The sequence below is a fragment of the Papaver somniferum genome, chromosome 11 (assembly GCF_003573695.1).
Source record: "Papaver somniferum cultivar HN1 chromosome 11, ASM357369v1, whole genome shotgun sequence".
Classification (NCBI taxonomy): Eukaryota; Viridiplantae; Streptophyta; class Magnoliopsida; order Ranunculales; family Papaveraceae; genus Papaver; species Papaver somniferum.
This window is the reverse complement of record NC_039368.1, coordinates 8,920,767-8,943,971: the sequence shown is the minus strand read 5'-3', so window position 1 is coordinate 8,943,971 and position 23,205 is coordinate 8,920,767. Positions and strand designations below refer to the sequence as shown.

At 36.3% G+C, this 23,205-nt stretch overlaps 2 protein-coding genes across 3 annotated transcripts; both read left to right on the top strand.

Moving 5' to 3' along the window:
- Positions 1 to 880: 880 nt before the first annotated feature.
- On the top strand, positions 881 to 3,986 carry LOC113323743 (glucomannan 4-beta-mannosyltransferase 9-like). The gene is made up of 8 exons (XM_026572082.1): positions 881 to 1,429; positions 1,745 to 1,843; positions 1,950 to 2,202; positions 2,442 to 2,689; positions 2,778 to 2,891; positions 2,993 to 3,192; positions 3,265 to 3,480; positions 3,584 to 3,986. The coding sequence occupies exons 1-8, from the start codon at positions 1,085 to 1,087 to the stop codon at positions 3,744 to 3,746; spliced, it is 1,638 nt and encodes a 545-aa protein (XP_026427867.1). The 5' UTR covers positions 881 to 1,084; the 3' UTR covers positions 3,747 to 3,986.
- Positions 3,987 to 15,208: 11,222 nt separating this feature from the next.
- On the top strand, positions 15,209 to 18,994 carry LOC113325256 (glucomannan 4-beta-mannosyltransferase 9-like). 2 transcript variants are annotated; one of them, XM_026573460.1, is made up of 8 exons: positions 15,209 to 15,669; positions 15,957 to 16,055; positions 16,402 to 16,654; positions 17,038 to 17,285; positions 17,733 to 17,846; positions 17,932 to 18,131; positions 18,210 to 18,425; positions 18,538 to 18,994. In XM_026573460.1, exons 1-8 carry the CDS (start codon positions 15,343 to 15,345, stop codon positions 18,698 to 18,700), a joined length of 1,620 nt encoding a protein of 539 aa, XP_026429245.1. In that variant the 5' UTR covers positions 15,209 to 15,342; the 3' UTR covers positions 18,701 to 18,994. The 2 variants fall into 2 exon arrangements, with proteins under 2 accessions (XP_026429245.1, XP_026429246.1); XM_026573461.1 differs by lacking the exon at positions 17,733 to 17,846.
- Positions 18,995 to 23,205: the final 4,211 nt, after the last annotated feature.

The window sequence follows — 23,205 nt, the reverse complement described above, 5'->3', positions numbered from 1 at the left end:
GGAGTTCAAATTTTTACGAGTACACATCCAAGCTAAACAGACAAATTAATGCTTTTAGTTAAGAGGAGGACAAAGAAATTATGGCAAGGGGGAGTAATTCTCATATCTGTAATTCAGTCAATTAATGACTAGTTACACAGATAATCTTTTCTTTTCTTTTTCCAACCGTATGCACAGGGCATTAAATTAATACTATTAAAATAATCACTTTTTTCTGTTGTTTGTTTTGTTTGGAAGAAGAAGGACCGTTGAGCTTGGTCGGTGACCTATAATACTAGCGACTATCACTAACCCACCTATGCTAGCTACTTTCAAATACTATACGTTGTTTTTCTTGGCTTTTCTGCTAGTCCCATCCTCATTTGGACATCTTTTGTTGTCGACATCATGAATGGCAATCAAATAACCCATGAAAAGGCGCAGGGAACAAGTTGGCCATGTACCCTTAGGGTCTCAGCCACTCGGTAAAAGCTCTCCAATTGGCCTGTAAATCTATTACAAAGTGAACTGTTCCGAAAGAAATCATGCTTTTTGTTAAAGGAGTGTATTGTGTAATCTTTATTATGCATCATTGCAATCAAAATATTCTCCGCACTGCACTACTCATTCCAATCATTCACCGGGACATCGACGGCCACAACAAGGGGACCCGTGCTACTGAACTTCCGACCTCAACTACCATTCTCGAAACACGTGATAAACGTCGGAAAATGTTTGTTTATTGAGTTCTGGTAAAGATATCAATGTCACCATAAGTACCATACAACAAAAACAATAATCAAACACTATACTCTCTACTCCACTCCACTAGCTAGTGCATGGCAGAGTCATTTACAACTCAGAGAAAATAACAAACACAGACATTTTTACTTCTAAACGTCTCAATGAACAGGAAAAGGCACTAGAATCTCAAATTTCCTTAATTGAAGAAGCAGAAAAAAAGAAAAGTGAAAAAGAAACTGAAGTCGGTAGTTTTTCTACATCTCCTCTTCTTCCTCTTCTTGTTTTTGAAAACTTTCTCTTAGCAGCTTTTCGGCAAGGATATATATATTGAAGCAAAGAAGAACAAGTAAAGAGAAAGAGAATGATAGATATAGTCCATAAGGATTGGGTTTCTTTGATTCCTGATACCTTACTAGAATGGACGAAAAATGGCGACATAACTCAAGAGCTTGGAATATTATGGCAACAACTAAGAGTACTATGTCTAATTCCATTTATGAAATTCGCAGTGTATGTTTGTTTAACAATGTCGGTGATGCTGTTTATCGAGCCGGTTTACATGGCTATAGTCATACTCTTTGTAAAACTCACCGGCCGGAAACCAGAAAAGCGTTACAAATGGGAAGAACTTAAAGACGATGTTGAAGCCGGTAACTCGAATTACCCGATGGTTCTTGTTCAGATTCCAATGTACAATGAAAAAGAGGTAAAATTCATCTCTTCTCTTGATCTTAATTTAAAGCTCATTACATTGACTTAAATGTGATTATACCACACTAAAAACACAAGCGTGGTTAAATATGATCCATCCCCACCAATATACCACACTAAAACACAAGCGTGGCTAAATATGATCGATCCCCACCATAAATAAATGATCATCACTGTTGACAAATAAAAAGTGTGAACTCATTCATGCATCCATTATGAATCCACTTTGTTGAAACCGCTTTTTCTTTCTTTATGGGTTTGGTGACAAAGTATATGGTTGCTTTATGTTGTCCTTTTTCTTGTGATGTAGGTGTATCAGCTTTCCATAGGAGCAGCATGTGCTCTTTCGTGGCCTTCTGATCGAATCATCATTCAAGTTCTCGATGATTCTACGGATCCGATCGTCAAGGTTTGCTATCCTTATAGTTTCATCATGCCACACAAATTAACACCAGAACTGAAAATAGGAAAATTACACAGATTGTCAACATTTGTACCATGGGGTTGTTTTGTAGGACTTGGTGGAAGTAGAATGTCAACAATGGGCAAGCAAAGGAATAAACATCAAATACCAAATTCGAAGTAATCGAGAAGGGTATAAAGCTGGAGCGCTTAAGGAAGGATTGAAACATAAATATGTCGACATGTGCGAGTTCGTTGCAATCTTTGATGCTGATTTCCAACCTGATCCTGACTTTCTCTACAAAAGCATTCCTTATTTTGTTCATAACCCTGAAATTGGTCTCGTTCAAGCTCGTTGGAAATTCGGTAAGCTCAATTATAAACTCGTATACTAGTAGCAGGAAGTTTAATTTGAACGGTCGAAAGCATGCCTGAATTTTCTAGATATAAATTATGCCCGACTGTAGTATGTACTATACCTTTCACCTGCATTATGTAGAAACAGTAAATTCTTGTCAATTCTGTCCATACGTACAGTTGATAGCATTGGATACACCAGAAAGTGAGATCCATTTTTTTTTTGTATGTGTGTAAATGTTGTGCAGTGAACGCAAATACATGTTTGATGACGAGAGTCCAGCAGATGTCACTGAATTACCATTTCAAAGTGGAGCAAGAAGTTGGTTCTTCCGCTTATGCTTTCTTTGGTTTCAATGGTACTGCTGGCGTTTGGAGAATTCTTGCGCTTAAAGAAGCTGGAGGATGGAAAGACCGCACAACCGTTGAGGACATGGATCTATCAGTTCGTGCTAGTCTCAAGGGATGGAAATTCGTCTATGTCGGTGCAATCCTGGTATAACATATGCGTTCCCTCCTCTGTATTCAATGGTTTTTAAGTAGTAATAATTTTACTAATTTACTCTGTATATGAAATGTGAAAGGTAAAAAGTGAATTACCGAGTACTTTCAAAGCTTTTCGTTTCCAGCAACACAGATGGTCTTGTGGACCTGCGAATCTTTTCAGGAAAATGGTCATGGAGATCATTAAGAGCCAAGTAAATTTTATCAATACTTTTTCATTGTTGTATTTTATTTAGTTCATTTAAGAAATGAAGAACCGGGATGGTAATTTTTCTGTTACCGTGTGTATATGCAGAGGGTAAGCCTGTGGAAGAAAGTTCATGTGATATACAGCTTTTTCTTTGTCAGAAAGATCATAGCTCATACCGGGACATTCTTGTTTTACTGCGTTGTTATTCCGACATGTGTTTTCTTTCCCGAAATCGTGATACCAAAATGGGCTTTACTTTATATTCCAGCAATTATAACTATTCTCAATGCACTTGAAACACCAAGGTAATTGTTCAATACCATACGATTGCAAATTCCCTATAAAAAACATTCAAAGTTAACAAAGTGATATTGCAGGTCAATGCACCTTGTGGTGTTTTGGGTTCTTTTCGAAAATGTAATGTCTATGCATCGAACCAAAGGTACACTTATAGGTTTATTCGAAGCAGGCGGAAGGGTAAATGAATGGGTTGTTACCGAAAAAATAGGAGATGCACTACTCAAATCCAAAGAGAATAATATTCCTGCAATAAAATTATCAAAGAAATCAAAATATTCGGATTTTGGAGACAGGTAACAAGAACATGCAGCATTGCATTCCATAACGCCAAATTTTAATTGTGTATGTAACTTTTTGAATGTTGCGGGTTGTTTACTTCGTTTGGTTCATGAACAGACTTAGCTTGTTGGAGCTCGGCATGGGAACATACATTTTAATGTGTGCATGCTATGATGTTGTCTTTGGGAAGTACTGGCTCTTCATTTACTTGTTTGGCCAAACCATCGCCTTTTATGTTACTGGCTTTGGTTATGTCGGCACCTTGAGTTCTCACTCTTAAGCTTGCTGTGTGGCTGCTAGCTGCTCGTAGTGGAGAAATTATAACCACTAATGTACCAATTAAGCTAACTATTCTGATTGACATCTGAAGCGCTAATCCATAATGAAGATCCACTCGTAAACATTTCAAGGATCAACCAGACATTGATGTTGATAACTAACTATAAGTAATAATGTGAAAGTGTATATTCTTTCTTGTGCTATGCTTTTGTATATAAGTTTTCAGCGCTTTGATTGCCAATTTTGTTTTCATTTTTTGCCAGACCTGAAAAATTTACGGATGGCCTCAATGAGTTCTTTAATGTGTGAGTGATCTTAAAGAAACACGCTGTGAATAGTCACACATTGTACATGTAAGTAGTCTAAGAGATAGCTGGTTCGTTCTCGTATACCAATTCCATCATCATAACTCCATGTAAGGAGGAGTTACGGCCAGGTGGTGGAACGAACCCGCTGTAAGCTGTGTACCAATTTGCAATTTAACAAGCCAATGCTGGGCACTAAAAGGCAATATATAGAAACAAGAACCTGCAATCAAATGACGGATCAACTCCCTTCCCTCAGATTCGCTCTACAAAAATTGGTTTCTCCGGTGCTCTGAGAATTACTTACACCCCAAACTCCATTTTCCTCGTTTCTTAATTTCTTCTTTGCTGTATTCTCAAAATGCGAAACGAATTATACCATAGGCCCAGCAAATTAAAATATGAAACAAACTTCTAAGTTTTTGTAAATTTGCGGTAGTGTAAGTACCACACCATTACTACTCTGGAATCATGTCGAGGCAAACGTGTCGAATAACTAATCGCTTAGAGCCAGTACATTTTACTGTTAGATTCCTTTCAGAAAATTCTACAGTGAGATCACAAAGAACCTAATTCAACAAAAAATTTACTGTTCGATTGTAATAACTTGGTTGTTACAATCGGTTATCCGACTCATTCATTTTTCTCAAGGACATGGACCATCTAATGTTGCATAATTCATATACCTTTTCTCATTACTTTTTTGCGATAATGTCCCGTTAAGGTGGTGATATATATGGTACGTACCTCTTGTCTTGCTTGTAAGCTCACCATCTCTTCTCTGGATTAGGACATCAGAGGCTATGAACGTTCATCTATCAACCTACATTATTACTCTTAGCGTTGGTGTTTATTCTTTCTTGTGCTTTATTGTTCGGTACAAAATGGAAAACGAACAACAAAAATTAACTGATTGGTATGACCTATAATTGGTTCAAAAATGGATCACTGTAGTGGGTTCACAAAAGTTTTCAAAGAAGAATCCAAATGATTTTTTTTACCTTCACAATGTGCAACACATGTACATCGATCATCATCATAAAGTGTGAAAATTCAGTAAATATGTTAAAAATAGTGAGACATTTTTATTTTGTCTTTAACTTTTTTTTTTACTACGAAAACCGAAAACATTACGCATTGAAATTTGTGTGATCTCATATATAATCATATACTTACTCTTTTGAGGTATGGTGAGCTCCACTCGAAAGAAAGATATGAGACCCGAAAAAAAAAGCCTATTAAGCAAATGTTTTTGGGGAGTTTGTTTGGGCGGGATGTTTAGAATTTTTGCACGCGTGTATATAGAAATTTCATTTTGGCTCGATAAAATTTAGTTATTTTCAACAAAAAGAGTAAGTAGAAAAAAAATTCTAGCGTACTAATTGGGTATCAAATTCTAGTGCTCGATAAAATTTGCGTACCAAAATAAAAACAACCCTATTAACGAATGTTAGTTACAGTGGTTGTTTTCGTTGTTGTCGGTTCCCACATCTAAAAAGAATCATGGAGTACTGCCACACTACGTACATAAACAGACATGGAAGTAGTAATCATGCAATGAATTCCTCCACATGCTCCTCATGTGGTGATAATGAGAATCTCATAATGTCAGTGTCTTTTCTTCTTTTCAGTTTTTCTTATTCATACATCAATTTTCTTCTGAACAATTTTGTCAGGATCACTATCAGTACATTATACAGCTAATAGTGATAATTGAGGTAGCTTCCAAATCTAATGCTATATTCCACAGAGACAATTCTCTGGTTTTCAGTTTACCCACGTATAAGATAGAAATTCCAAGACCGTCAGATCATGTATTCTTCTTTTTGTCAGTAACATGCACTTGTAGAAACCTACCATTACTTATCAAGAACAACATATATGCAAAACCAAAAACAAAAACAAAACTTTAGCACGTAGTTTTCATGCATATGTAAGCAACATTTGTGCAATTATAGAACTTTGTCTTACCTTAATGCTGTCGCATTTTGAACTACCATCATTAGATCACGGGGCATCCAAACTACTACTATCCAAGAGCGTTGCAAATGATCGAACGAACCATCAGGAAGATGGCCACGTCAACGTCAGTACGATGAAATTTATCAGTATGGTTTTCCGTGAGAAAATTCGTAGGTGCTTAATTTTGAGCTAGATTTTCACAGGCTATCGATGATGAACAACCATTCATAAAATCAGAACCTATCAGTATGGTTTTCCGTGTGAAAATTGGTAGGTGATTAGTTTTGAGCTAGATGTTCACAGACAATATCGATGACGATTCATAAAATTAAAATCAGAACTAAAACAAAATTGTTCTGTGAAACACAATGAAGAACTAAAACCAACATTATGATTCAGAATAATCAATACACAGAAACGGTTGTTCCAAAGCCTGCGGAAGCTTTTAGGTTTGCACTACTACGAGGTAGCTCAATATCGCCAAGAACACAATCACACACACAAGAAGAACAAGTATTTAACGAGGTTGAATCCTCGGGAAGGAATAGCAATTTTATATATCACTGTATAGGTTGGAATATACAAATATCAAGCAGAGAAGAAGAGAACTCTTTCTAGTTCTGGTGTGTTTTCTCTAGTTCTCTCTGTGGCTATTTTTACACATCAATAGGACTGGACACATTCCTTAACAAGGATTACTTTCCTACAAGTATAGGGTTTCCTAACTTAGCTCTACGAGACAAACCTCTTAAGCTTCTATACTTAGGACACAAGTACTTGGTTTCCTTAACCAACTAGATTTCCTAATCTAGTCCTTGACCATCCTACTAAAAATTCTCTACCTCGGATCATGCATTCATGCATGAGACGATCAATAGACAAAATCACCTCCATCTTCCAACGTCGATTGAACCATCACTGGCTGCCAACGTATCCTCAATAGGAATCAAACCCGACCGTAGTTCTCTCAAATGGCCTTGCTAGAATACCTCCACCAGGTTCCTAAGAACCTCTACCCAAAAAGGACCTTTCACCAAACCCGAATGATGTGGATCAATTTCGAACAATGTCGAAATTTGATCCCAGATACTACTTTAGTCAACATATCAGCTGGATTGTCTTTGGTATCGATCTTCACAAGTGCAATGTCTTCTTCTTCAAGAATTTCTCTCACAAAGTGAAACCGTACGTCTATATGTTTGGTTATAACATGATGCACTTGATTCTTAGCCAAATAAATTGCACTTATACTATCACAATGAACAGGAAGTTGGTCTTGTACAACTCCTAAGTCTTCTAGTAAACCTTGTAACCACATAGCCTCCTTAAATGCCTCAGTCACTACCATATACTCCGCCTCCGTAGTTGAAAGCGCCACAGTAGACTGCAAGATTGTTCTTCAACTTACGGGTGCCCCTGCTACAGTAAATACATACCCTGTAGTTGAACGTCTCTTGTCCAAATCACCAGCATAGTCAGAATCCATATACCCAACACACAACTGATTGGTACTTGTATCCTTCACAAACTCCAAGCCAACATCAACTGTACCATAAAGATACCTCAAAATCCATTTCACAGCATGCCAATGTCCTTTACCAGGACAATGCATATAACGGCTGACCACACTAACTGCATGTGAAATGTCCAGCCTTGTACATACCATCATATACATCATTTTACCAAGATCCTCAGCATATGGGACTTGGGCCATATACTTTCGCTCTTCTTCAGTAGTGGGAGACATATGATCATTCAACTTCAAATGAGCAGTAAGGGGAGTACTTACAGATTTAGTTCCTTCGTAGACATCAAACTTCTGTAACACTTTCTTCAAATATGCCTTCTGAGACAAACAAATCTTACCATTCTCTCTGTCACGTTGAATATCCATACCAAGAATCTTCTTAGCCTCTCCCAGAACTTTCATCTCAAACTTAGATGACAACTTGCACTTCAAATTATCGATCTCTTTCTTGTTATTCGATGCAATCAGCATATCATCGACATACAAGAGAAAATATATGAAAGATCCGTCTCGTAGCTTCTTGAAGTATACACAATGGTCATAGTGACTTCTTGTGTATGTCTGGACAATCATAAACTGATCAAATCGCTTGTACCACTGTCTTGGAGACTGCTTCAGCCCATACAACGATTTTTTCAGCTTGCATACACAATCTTCTTTTCCAGCAACCTTGAACCCACTCGGTTGAGTCATATAGATTTCCTCTTCTAGATCATCATGTAAGAATGTTGTCTTAACATCTAGATGAACTAGGTCCAAATCATATTGTGCTACCAAGGCCAACAAAATACGGATTGATGAGTATTTTACCACCGGAGAGAACACCTCATTGTAGTCATCCCTTCTCTTTGGGAATAACCTTTTGCAACTAACCTTGCCTTGTAGTGTACTTGATTCACCGAATATCCTTATTTCTTAGCATATACCCACTTGCACCCTATGGCCTTCTTACCGTTCGGAAGATTCATAAGAATCCATGTGCCATTCTTGTAAAGAGACTCCATCTCATCCTGCATTGCATCTTCCCATTCTTTACACTCTATACTGCGTACAGCTTCTAAATAATAAGTAGGAGTACCATCTTCAACAACTGGTAATGCATCAGCAATATAATCATTCATCCAACCAAGCTTCCTGGTTGATCTTCTCGGTTTGCTGGTTGCTATGGTCTCCGTGACCGTATATTTTGTATCTTCTACTGACTCTTGTTCCTCTAGAACCCCAAGACTTTAACATAGACATCTCATCAAATGTGACATCTCTAGTCATGACTATCTTCTTCTCAACTGGATTCCAAATCTTGAACCCTTTTACTCCACTCTTCATACCCACAAAGATTCATTTTACAGCACGTCTATCAAGCTTGTTTTCACTAACATGATACCACGCAGGACAACCAAAAATATGAATTGAGTCATAATCATAAGCTGGTTTAACAAACGACTTCTCCATAGGAGTTTTACCTTCTAATGCAGCTGATGGCAACCTATTAATGAGGAAGCACGCATACGTAACTTCCTCAGCCCAAAACGCTTTGCCTAATCCAGCATTAGATAAAATACATCGTACCTTCTCCAGCAAAGTACGATTCATGCGTTCAGCTACCCCATTTTGTTGCGGTGTTTTCTTAACTGTGAAGTGCCTCTTTATCCCCTCATCCTGACATACTTACAAGAACGGATCACTCTTGTACTCTCCACCATTGTCCGAACGTAGTACTTTGATCTTTCTGCCAGTTTGAGTCTCAGTTGCCTTTTTCCGCCGCACAAAGATTTCTAGGACTTCATCCATATGCCTCATGGTGTACACCCATACGCGCCTAGAGTAATCATCAATGAGCGATACAAACCAATGTTTCCCTCCCAATGATGCATTCTTGGAAGGAACCCAAACATCTGAGTGAAAATAGTCAAGAACTCCACTAGTATTGTAGATAGTTGTGCCAAAGCTTGTTCTTGTTTTCTTTCCCTTAACACAATGTTCACAAAATGCTAACTTGCAGGCAATAGCAAATTTCAACAAGTCTTTTTGAATCAATATACAACGACTTCTCACCTGGATGTGCAAGTCTCATGTGCCATAGCCTCGTCTTCTCGGTAGCTTCTCTCTCGATGTGTTCAGAAATAGACACATCCCCTGTTGTTGTACTCCCAATCAAGTAATACAAGTTATGATGACGTGTTCCCTTCATGATTACCATAGATCCAGATATTACCTTTAGAACACCATTTTCAGCGACTATCTTATAGCCCTTAGCTTCTAAAGTTCCGAGTGAAATCAGATTCTTCTTTATGGCAGGTACAAATATTACATCCTTCATCTCTCTAACCACACCATCATGCATCTTGATACGAACACTACCAATCCCAATCACCCTGCAGGTATGATTGTTTTCCATACGTACTTCTCCATCAAGCTCTTCAAAACTTGAGAACCAGTCCCGATATAGACATATATGATATGTTGCTCCAGTATATAATACTCATGTACCATATGTAATATCACAAGCTAATGGTGTCACAGTTAGCGAGAAATCAGAAACATCATCTGATTCTTCATTACCTTTAGCAATGTTCACCTCGGTATTACCGTTATCTCCTTCTCTCTCCTTACACTTGGTACAATCCTTAGCCCAATGACCAAAGTCATGACACCAAGCACACTCATCTTTTCGCAGTCGCGTTCTACTCTTAGAACGTCCTCTACCTTTACCATGACCAACAGTCTTCCTTCTCCTGTCTGTTGAACGACCTCTTGCAAGAAGCAAATCATTATTAGCTTCACTTGCAAGGTCTTCACGGTCCATCGAACTCCTCACTACGCAATGCTGCAGTGACCTCAGCGTATGTTATCTTATCCTTGCCGTGCATTAATGCTTTAATCACGGGTTCATACTTTTCAGGAAGAGAGTTTATCAGACACAAAGCTTGTTCCTCGTCGTCGATTATTTCATCATAGTTAACCAACTCAGCAAGAAGTTTATTATATGAATCTAGGTGCTCGGTTAGGGTTGCACCTCTCTTCATGTTATAACGATACAAATTCCTTTTAAGATGTATCCTATTGGACACGTTCTTCACAAGGTATTCCTTCTCTAGCTTTTCCCAGAGATCCTTAGCTGAAGTCTCGTGCTGATAATTAACTCTTACTGTAGTTGCTAAACACCCTCGTATCGAAGCAAGACATAATTTATTCATCTTGTTCCACTTCTTTTCAGACATCTCCACTGGCTGACCTTCTAGAGCTTCTTCTAGGTCAAAATGAACAAGAGCATCCATTACGTCCGTTCTCCATAAACTAAAGTTATTGGTTCCTGTAAACTTTTCTACCTTGAGTTGTGATCTATGTGAATGAAGTATTTCTTCTTTTGTTTCTTTATCTTTATTTGTGGAATCCGAATGTTCTCCTAAAGGATTTTTCGGATCTTCGTCCCCCTCAACCATTGTTCACAAACAACCAAATATAGATAAAAAACAGAACCTTTGAGATTTGTATTACCTCAAGCAATCTTCAGAGAAAAAAATACCTTCAACTGCAATTCGAGTACCCGTATCCAAGAGCGTCTCCTTGCTCTGATACCAATTGTTGCGCCAAAGCCTGCGGAAGCGTTTAGGTTTGCACTACTACGAGGTAACTCAATATCGCCAAGAACACAATCACACACACAAGAAGAACAATTGTTTAACAAGGTTGAATCCTCGGGAAGGAATATCAATTTTATATATCACCGTATAGGTTGGAATATACAAAGCTCAAGCAGAGAAGAAGACAACTCTTTCTAGTTCTGGTGTGTTTCTCTAGTTCTCTCTATGGCTATTTATACACATCAATAGGACTGGACACATTCCTTAACAAGAATTACTTTCCTACAAATATAGGGTTTCCTAACTTAGTTCTAAGAGACAAACCTCTTAAACTTATATATTTAGGACACAAGTACTTGGTTTTCTTAACCAACTAGATTTCCTAATCTAGTCCTTGAATTTTAGTCCTACTGTGTACGTTTTCACTTTTCTAGTGAACTCCGTTTTAATGTGATCTTTTTTCTTGGTAATATTAACCATTTTTTGTCCTTTCGTAATTGGTTACGAGTTGGAGATGTCATAACCTTTGAGTTAGTTTGGATGTGTTCTATAAAAATTTAAATAAATAAATTTTGGGAGCCAATTGGTAAGTACATATGAGTTGCCCCACGCACATTTTTGGTTAAAAACTTTTTTATTATTAATAATTGCTAGTTACAGTGGTGTTTTATTTGAGAATGTCAATTCCCACTAACATCTGAATCTGAAACTTGATTATTGCAGTTTCTGCCGCACTGCATACAGCAATCATGTAATGAATTGGATTCCCCCACATTCTTCATAACCTCTGAACAATTTTGTCTCCATCAGTATATTACAGCTAAGAGTAATTGTTGAGTGTTGACCTTGATGATTATTACGACCTATACACCTCAGGAAGTAAGAAAATTCTCTGGTTTTCAGTTTACCCACGAATCCACAATATATAAACACTTAGCAGTCAAATCATGTATTTTTCATGTTTGTCAGTAACATGAACTTATACATGGAAGGAATTGGTGCAGACGACAGAGATCTGCATACCATTATTTATCAAGACAAGCATACATAGGAAAAAATAAAAAATAAATTGTATGTAGTTTCATGCATATATATATATATAATCAACTTTTGTTCAATAAAAGAATTTTTTTCCTTAGCTTACAGTACGCATCTGTAATTTGCGAGGCACCCAAACTACTGTGATCGAGGAAACCACTGTAGATATAATGGAAATGAAGATGTTCCCATATTTTCAAACTTAAAGACTTTTCATTTCGTGCGTGGATGCTGAAAGATCATAGTGCTCCATTCGATGTTGAATAAAATGCAATAATATAAAGAAATCATCCAAGGATGGGGATGGGGCCGGGGACAACGATGAGTAATCAAACTTCGCTACGAACAAATGCGAGTACTTGAAATAAAAATATATAAGCGATGTCGAACGAACTGTATCTACATGGTTAGAATCCTTCGCAAAAAAAACACAAAATTGGTTAAAAAGATCAAAATCAATAATTTCTGGATAAAAAAGACATCTAGATTTTGATACTATTTAAATGGACAAAAATGTAAAAATAGCTAAGATGTGAACAATTTTATCCTTCCCATTTTCAAATATTTTTTCTTATTTTTAATTTACACAGGATGCATCCAGTTTCATCCTCGCTATTTTTTAAGTTTAAGCCAGAATAAATCCAGTTTCATCCTTGCTATTTTTTATTTTGTCCATTTCACCCATACAAATTTTTACTCGTCCATTAGAACCGTGTTTTAAAAATATTTGGACAAATGACCCATTTTCCATAAAAAAAGATTGATACTGAAAGTATTTGTGTATAGGCCCTAATCTGAAGCCATAGGCTGGCAGTCGGAAAAACGACTTCAGTAGATAACAAATCAGATATTATCTTTGCTGCAGTGAAGAAGCTGAATGGGTGCGGTAAGACACTTCATACTCTTCGCAGCAACATGTTACAACGACGTTACAAACTTGTGTCACTGCTTTATCTGATAAAGTAAATCATGGCAAATTCTTCTGGTAACAATTGTTATGCCTTTTGCGACAGTGTTTTCTGCTTCATCCAGAGAAAGGACTAGGATTTTATTTTGGATAGGTCATTTTCAATATTTACGTTTGACGGTTGAGGGCACTTTTTTTTTCTAACGGAAGTTCAATTGCCCCTTCACAGGCATGTCCCTGCGGTATTATGTAACATGGTGCTTTTTAATAGACAAACTTTAAGAAGATCTGATCAAATAATAGTGCAACCTTTGACGAAAAAGATGTCAAGAACCATACGTATAAGAGTAGTTTTAAAGATGTCAAGAACCATACGTATAAGAGTAGTTTTATATCCATCGAGGGTAAAACCGAAGTTCTTCTTGGGAAACCTTTCGATTTGAAGAATGACTCGATCTAGGCAGTGGATATCATGGATCACCGTTCACTGATTACAAAATTTTGACTCAATAGTTGAGATTCCACGGGTAATTTCCCACTGTGGGTCAAGAGTTATTGTTGAATTTGATATAATCATAACTAAAACTAAATCGTACCGTTTAAACACAATGAAGAGCTGAAAACAACAGTATTATATTAAGCACACATTAGTATAAAGTATAAAGACTTGTGTGGGGTAGGAAGGTGGGCACGACATGATGAATATACATCGATACTGGTTCTTCTTCTTGATAGGTTTCTTTCGGTACTATCGCATCCTCTGCACAAAGACACTAGTGAAGTCTCAAAACAACAGACACTTGACATTAAGTTGAATGCACGGCAAAGTAGGACTTATGTACAAATTGCTGGAGTAGTAGCTCTACTCTGTACGCTTCCCATCACTGTCTGCCAAGTTGTAGTACTAAGCAGTTAAGAACTATCTGTACAGTGCACAACTAACTCAAATGTGTTTTACTTTCTAACTCGTGAGCTTTTTTTTTTTTTTTTTTTTTTTTTTTTTTCTTTTCACTCTTTTTTTTTTTTTTTGAGATGTCATCATATGTTTTGTCTAAGATAAGGGTGGTTCCTGCTTTTCGGAGATTAAGTTTAGGCTTTAAGGGGACCCTAAAAAGCACTACAGCAGAAGAAAAGAGAAAAAACAGTCATTACGATCTTGAGTACTACAGTTTTTTCTTTTTTATCTTCAAAAATCATTTTTATTCAGGTCTTATACAAATGATGATTTTGGGATAATCTCGTCGATGGGGCTCCATATCATGATGCCACAAGGTAGTTAAGAATTCCGGTGTTCAATGCATAATTTCGACGATAACTCTTTCCTAATTCTGTGAAAGAATATTGTGCATACTGCAGAATTGCCCTGTGATCTATAGTTGAGAACTCAATACTTGGTATAAAATTCGTCATAATTATTTATTTATTTTGATCGATCTGGTCAGTTTTTATTTTTTCTGTCAATTGTTTGAAATTCGAAGTACTGGTAAATTCAAAAGAGATCCACAAACTCTAGGACTTTATAAACCCAAGTCAAATTATTTTCATTATCTTCTACAGCTCATTCTGTCCCATAAGAGAAGAAATACTTTTGTACTCAATGTTCTTCAAGATGTATTTCTAATTTCTTAAGAAAACTATAATTGAGACGATATCACTATGGTACTGAAGTAAAGTCTTTTGTGTGATGATACCATAGACAACACTAAATTCTTTATTCATCAAAAAAAAATAATAAAAAAAAAACTACACTTGATGTCGTTCGGGATTAAGAGTTTACGGAAGATACAAATTACTCTCCTGATTTTTCTTTAAAGTGTGTGCAGACGATGAAAGTATTTTACTCGGACCATCGTCAACAGATACCACTGTGTGCTAGCCAGGGCTTGCAACCATAAAGAATTAACTGACAAAATCCATTTTAACCAAAAATTTAGATTTTTTATCATAAAAGTATTTGTCCACTGTATAATAATGCTTACTATTGAAACATGTGTTTTTCGCTTGAATTGGAGTGCGCGTGAAAGTGATTAGACTGAAGTGCGTTTCTTCAGTTGTTGAACGTTTGTTGAACACAATTCTCACTACATATATAAAAGACGAGTGAAGTGAGCTTAGTATACAATAGTGCAAACATGCAAAAGCAAAACAATAGTGCAGACATGCCAAAAGCTTTAAGGCAGCAGGCATAAGTATTTTATTTTCCCAAAGTTGTACTTGTCTTCAAGCTGTATATAGACAGACACTGAGAGTGAGAGTGAGAGTGAAGAGAAACTATGGATTTGGTTTCGTTGATTTCAGAAGCAGTATTTCGATTGACGAAAGACGGTGTAATCACTCAAGAGCTTGGAGTAATATGGCGCCAGATGAGAGAATTCATACTAATTCCCACTTTGAAAGTTGCAGTTTTTCTTTGTTTAACAATGTCAGTTATGCTGTTCATCGAACGGCTTTACATGGGTGTAGTGATACTCATCGTAAAACTCTCTGGTCGAAAACCGGAGAAGCGTTACAAATGGGAAGAGATGAAAGACGACGTCGAGTTGGGTAACTCAAATTACCCGATGGTTCTTGTTCAGATTCCAATGTACAATGAAAAAGAGGTGATTAGTTCATCTCATCCCTGTTTCTTTGAATCCTTCATTTCTGCTGCAACAGCCTTTCACTTGTCGTCTTCCAAATTATAGTCATACGTATGCACAACGTAAGCGTGGGTAAACAAAATCCCTACAAATAAAACGTTTTTAAAATAATGTAAAAAGTTGATTTCTTCCCTGTATTCATTATGATTCCAGCACTCACTTTATAGTGTTTTTCTTTATGGATTTGGAGACAAAACTAGTTGTGATCATTATAACACTTTTTTCATGGTTGATATCTTATGATACAGGTCTATCAGCTTTCCATTGGTGCAGCATGTGCTCTTTCATGGCCCTCTGATCGAATAATCATTCAAGTTCTCGATGATTCTACTGATCCAGTAATCAAGGTCATCACCGATCATTATATATTTGTTGAAAATACAATGGTTCCAATTCTTTAGCGCACCAAAGTCATAGAAAATTCAACTTTTTTACTTAATAGGGTTTCATGAGTCATAACTTGGTCATACGACCACCGAGCAAACTCCACAACCACCTTATAAAATAAGCACTATATTAGGCTCAAAATAACACTACACGTGCATGCCGGAAAAAATAATCTAATATACTCACTTTTGAGACACTTAATATTTTGCCATCGAGGGTTTAATTAATTAAGCGCATGCACAAACAGTTTATATGTGATCTACTAGCTGTTTAGGGTTTGTGATGCCGGAATTATTTGAATTACAGGACTTGGTGGAAATTGAATGTCAAATGTGGGCAAGTAAAGGAATAAACATCAAGTACGAAATTAGAAGAAATCGAAACGGATACAAAGCTGGAGCTCTGAAAGAAGGATTGAAACATAGCTATGTTGATATGTGCGACTTCGTTACCATTTTCGACGCTGATTTCCAACCTGATCCTGACTTTCTCTACAAAAGCATTCCATATTTTGTTCATAACCCTGAGGTTGGACTCGTCCAAGCTCGTTGGAAGTTTGGTAATAATCTATCTCCATTAATAGTACTGGTTATGAAGTTAACTAATTTGATTTCTATATCATTAATCAAACAAATAATATTATATATTACATGAAGCGAACCTTCTTTTTTGTAGACAGTGTCAGTTTTAATAGTACGTGCTATCCCTTTCGCCTGCACTATAAAATAAGCACTAGAAGTGTAGATAGATTCCATTACAAATCACTGAGAGTTATACCAATTATGTGGATACAGTGAAAGACACTTTAGAAGAATCCATAAAAATCTTCTAGATAATTTATTTTATGGGGTAAAACAGTAGTTGGATTTCACTTTTTATCTCTACTTGGTGGATGCTGAAAATTTGAACGCGTTGCTGAATGTAAAATGTAAATATGTGCAGTGAATGCGAACGAGTGTTTGATGACGCGAGTCCAGGAGATGTCGCTGAATTACCATTTCAGGGTTGAACAAGAAGTTGGTTCATCGACCTACGCTTTCTTTGGTTTCAATGGTACTGCTGGTGTTTGGAGAATTGCTGCTATTAGAGAAGCTGGAGGATGGAAAGATCGCACAACTGTTGAGGACATGGATCTGGCTGTTCGTGCTAGTCTCAAGGGTTGGAAATTCGTCTACGTTGGCGCAATCAAGGTATATCATATTTATCCCCTGAATAAGCAACTGACGGTGAACTTTAAACCTCACGTCCAAACATATAAAATTATGCAAGTGATCGTTAAAAAATTATACAATACTACTTTCGAGTCGGATTTGAGATGTAGTGACTGGTTTGCTTTGCGGTATTCCCTATTTAAACCATAAACAAAAGAAAGACACTATCAAGTACAGATTCTCCCAGTCATCACTTTTGCCCACGTTTTGTATAAAAAATGTTAATTCTAGTAATAATTTTTACATATTGCTTTATTACACTTTTGAAATATCTGTTTAACAGACTAGTAAAATCGTTGAGCGATGATAGTAATTATACGAGATCGAAATTTTATCAGCAATGTACGTAATTCTGTTATACTGAGAGAGTGAAAATGAATCACTGGTAACCTAACTTAAGTAACTCTATATATTTGATATGTGAAGGTGAAAAGTGAATTACCAAGTACTTTCAAGGCCTTTAGGTACCAACAACATAGATGGTCTTGTGGGCCTGCAAATTTATTCAGAAAAATGGTTATAGAAATCATTAGAAACCAGGTAATTTATATTTTTTATATCAAAAATTGTTCATAATTAAAAAGGAAAATCAATCTTGTGGTAATTGTACTATTTTCGTATACAGAGGGTGGACTTGTGGCAGAAAGTGCATGTGATATACAGCTTTTTCCTTGTAAGAAAGATCATAGCTCATATTGTAACCTTCTCTTTTTACTGCGTGGTAATTCCGACGTGCGTGTTCTTTCCGGAAGTTGTGGTTCCGATATGGGGTGTGTTTTATGTGCCAACAATTATAACTGTCCTGAATGCAATTGAAACACCACGGTAATTTTTCAATCCCATAAATTTACCATTATTCGCTCTAATACATCGTTTAATCATTGCCACATTGATTCGTTGCAGGTCAATTCACTTGGTGATTTTTTGGGTTCTCTTTGAAAATGTAATGTCTCTGCATCGTTCGAAAGGTACTTTAATCGGCATACTAGAAGCCGGTGGAAGAGTAAACGAATGGGTTGTTACAGAGAAGTTAGGAGATACTCTACTAAAACCCAAAGATAATAATAAACCAGACATAAAATCGTCAAAGAAATCAAGATTTTCCGCATTCAGAGAAAGGTAATTACATGCTACACTTCTCCCTTAAAGTTCCAAACTACAAATGCGTACATTTCAGATACAAAATTTTCAATGTATCTGATTTTGATTTGTTTGTTTGTTTCATGAACAGGCTACATTTGTTAGAGCTAGGCATGGGAACGTACATTTTAGTGTGCGCGTGTTATGACGCTATGTTTGGGAAGTACTGGTACTTTGTTTACCTGTTCGGCCAAACGGTTGCGTTTTATGTCATGGGGTTTGGTTACGTCGGCACCTTGATTCCTCCATCTTAAACTGCAAAGGAATGCCAGACAGTGGAAGTAGTACTGCAGTCATAATAACTAGCTGAAATAATCGTTCTTGATCATTCCACTAATCCCCTCTTGTATAAAAGTAAACGTCGATCATTGTTGTAGGCGGGACATAGACCAGGTGCATGTGTAAAAGGGAATTTTTCGCGATTTTATTCGTGGCCGATTATTATGTTTTATTCGTTGATTACTTATTGAGGGTGTCGATCCTTGCTCCATGTACTTGTCGTTAAACTATAGATCCAAAATCGAATAAAAATACATCGTTAATTCTAATTATTCTTTTTCTTTCCTTCAATTTTGTTTTTTTTTATGTTTTGGTAATTACTAATTTAATTAGAAAGAGGTTACGTAGTTTAAATTAAGTAGGAAAGGAATTTCTTCTTAGTTTGTTAAGAAACAGCATCTCAATTGACTAACCAAAAATTCAGTGAAAAAATTTCGGGTAGTAATCGAAGCTGTAACTTCTTTTGCTAATTTGTTTAGATAAAGCAGTAAAATCGTATTTCTAAATTGAAGACAAACATTACCAACAAAAATGAAAAGTTCTTTGGCATTTCTTGATATTAGTTCTGTTTAATTCAATCATTCCTGTCTCTGATCCTAGGAGGTTTCCTAGTGCCCAACCTTTTTTAAGGTCTTATAGGTCAAAGAAATTTTCCGAAATTTTAGTCAATACGGAGAGACTTGGGTCAACATTGGCTTTTCAGTGAAAAGTGTCTGGGTGACCTTTTAAATGGGGGACATGTGATACTTTTCTTTGGGACCAAAAGGTTATATCTACCTAGTTAAATTGGGGTTTATCAAATTTTCCTTTTCACTCCACCAAATTGTTATGGATTACCAAAATTCTCAAAAATACTAATTTACCCACACATTAATTCCTAGAACAAGCTCATATAAATACTAATCTTTCCATTTTCAGTAAATCCAAAATATAAAAAAACCTACGCCTAAAAAACTTTCGATTTTCATCTTAATCTTTCCAAATTCTCAAAACCCTAATCAATTTTTTTTTTGATCCTCTTCTCCAACGATCTTCGATCCAACCAACAAAAAGGTATATCTACATCAACGCATTTTATGATTCGCATTTCTTCATTGATTTACATGTTTGATTCTTCGATTTTCGTCCATCAAAATCTCTGATTACACCCAGAATCGGTTTATGTTAACTTATCGAATAAACCGATTCTGGGTTTTGTTCTTCGTCCATGAAGAGCATGCACAGTAATCGGTTTATATGATGAATAACATCAACCGATTCTAGGTTTAGAAACGAAATATGAAAATACATCACCAGAATCGGTTTATAAGTAATTAAGAATAATCTGATTCTGGGTACAATTTTTATTTTTTAACTATGCCATCCCATAATCGGGTTTTATGTGCTTGTTAATTTACCGATTAAGATTGTCTCTTCAGATTTCATTCCACAATCGGTGTTTATATAGAGCAGTGTTGTCCCGCGCAACTGCATGGGAAAGCTGTATAAGCAAGCGGTTTGTACACCGTCAGATCATATCTTGTACAGTATGTGATCTTTCTCAAAAAGGCACGGCTGGCAAAAATATAATGTATCAGCAAAAAGTCCTTTTAGTTCGCTTTGAATTCATTTTATGTCCTAGGGAAGAAGCAGAGGTTTGTTTTACAATTATCTGAAGTTTTCAGAACACCATGTTCTTCTACTGCAACTAGAAAAGAAAAAGAATGAATCTGCTCAACCCATGTACAGATGTACTAGTCCTACAAATTGAAAAGCTCGGTGTTGCACTTTTGAGCTTCCATCATTAATCCACCAACACCACATAATATCAATCTCCATCTATAAAACTCCAATAACTCCATGTATTGATCAACTGATATAGTTATCAAATTTCTTAAAATAAAAATAAAGATTTGGGTTCTTAAAAAAACAAACCAAATACTATCTAAGGCAGAAGCAATTGCAAATCCAAAACTCACATAATATCAATCTCCATCTATAAAATTCCAATAACTCCATGTATTGATCAACTGATATAGTTATCAAATTTCTTAAAATAAAAATAAAGATTTGGGTTCTTAAAAAAAAAACCCAAATACTTTCTAGGAAGAAGCAACTGCAAATCCAAAACTCACATTGAAAATCAACTTTCAGAATTAAACCATGAATCGCTTTTCACCATTAAATAACATAAGAATCTTAGTGAAGGATTTCTCATCACACACCCATTATGAGAAAACCAATCTTTTACTTACATACCTAGCTACCCATGCTTGCAAACTCATCTGTCCCAAATACTCTATCTTAATTCCTTTTAATTTGTGAGTCAACCCTAAAATCTAAAGAACATATATGGAAGTGAAAATTTCAGACTGGAAGGGATCTGCAAGTACATACAATTCAAGGAACTAAACATGACAAAAAAGTAAAAGTGAAAGGACGTATGATGCATACAAAATAAACTTAAAGGATTTTTGTCTAATAGATTAACTTGGCCGGCTGTAGCTTATTAGAAAAAATGACACGAATTCAATCCAACCACACATGATATGATCTAATGGTGTATAAGCAGCTTGCTTATACTGCTTTCCCGCGCAGCTGCGCGTGATAGCACTACTCGTTTATATATGTATCACAAAAATCGATTGTGTATGTTTGATATTCATGTGTGTTTTGTTGTTGAGAATCGAATTATATATATTTAGTTATGTACCGACTGTTAACTTGATTTTTATTTTTTTTTATTTTTTATGTAGATATGGACTTCGGACACCTAACGTTTTACACCCGAGAGCTCACCCTGGAGGATATTCTTAGGGAACCAGAACCAGTGCCAGAAAGAAGCCTCTATAAGTTTGCTTTTGGGCGTGAGACCCGTCTTGAATAAGCCCTCGCATTGATAGAAAAGCTTGCACTAGAAGAGCTTTATGAGGTAATGAGGTTCACTAGGACAAGGAGAAACATGATTTCAGCTGGGAGGGATCGTCATGGATTCATGGAAAGTATGTGGGAAGAAATGGCTCAATATCAAGCCATGGCTGAAGCAAAAGCTGCTACTCTTGACGGTGGTGTTGCTGGTGATGCTGGTGATCCTGCTGATTGTGGTGCTGCTGCTGATGCTGCTGCAAATGCTCCCGGTTGTGCTGCTGCTGTTGATGCTAGTGCTCTTTCCCTTTAAGTTTTAGATATTAAAAGTTTAAGTTTATAAAACTTGTGGTTGTTTTAATTTTTTAACACTCTTTTGGGATGGTTAAGGTTTGTATTTTGGATGATCATTGTGTTGAACTTAATGAACTTAAAGTATTAATTATAATTATGTGTTGCTCAATAATTCTAGCCTGACATGTAAACAATCGGGCTACTCGATATGTCAACATAAACCGATTGTATATATTCCATAAAGGAATCGGTTTACGTGTGGGGTAAGTATAGTCCGAATCTTCATGCCTTAGAAATGCTATTTTTCCAGTATGTTTCTCAAGCTACAATCGGATCACATATGCATTTGTATAAACCGATTAATGTCGGTGAAAATTCATTTTTTTACATGTCTTTAATCAGTTTATATTGGTCACAAGAAAGACCGAAACCTTCTGGTATAAAAACACAATCGGATTTTACAGACCTTTGAGAAGACCGATTATTTCACTTTTTTCAAAAAAACAAATAGTCGTTAGGGAGTTTTTCTATATATAGAGACCTCATCCTTGGACCCCATTTTCCCCAAAATTGCTCATTTTATTCTCTCTCACTCAATTTAATCCAAAACTACTCATTTTATACCTCCACAATGGCATCATTTGATTCAACTGAAAATTTATGCACCACCAAAAGCATGGTACGCGGAAACTTGAGTTAGAAATCAGTCCTCCATAAGGGTGGATGCCGTAACCTTTTGGGAAAGGTTATAAAACAAATATAGGCAAGAGTTTGGGAATCCTAATGGAAGAAGTGTTCAACAAGTCCATGATAGGCACCTAGTCATAGAAAATGCGATACTTGCTTTTTTAGCTATCCAAAAACGGATTTTGAATGCTAGCCACTTTAGTTTCTCCATTGAATAATTTGTAAGTATTTTTGTGGTTTATTTTACGTAATCCAAGTTGTTTGATGTTCCTATTAAACACCACTAACAAAGTAAGTTTGTGTTGTGATTTTGTAGCATGATGTCGTGAAAGTGCGCTACTTGGAGGAAAAGGGGGAAGCATTCACATTCGGTACAAGCTATCACTTCATGGTTTCCAAAATTCCGGAGTATTCCCTGGGGATGATGATGGTGGGTGAATCAGGATTCCTACGATGAAGATTGATGATTTTAGAAGTTTTTTTGTAGGTTTTGTGAGTGGATCTGATGAGAAGCGGAAACTTACAATGAAAATAAATTGAAATTGATAACTTAAAAAGGATAAAAAATCAACCAATTTAGTTTCTTCTACCCTTTAAATAAAGGAAGAACCTAATAATGGAGATTCTTCTCAAATAATTTACAATTTCTACCCAA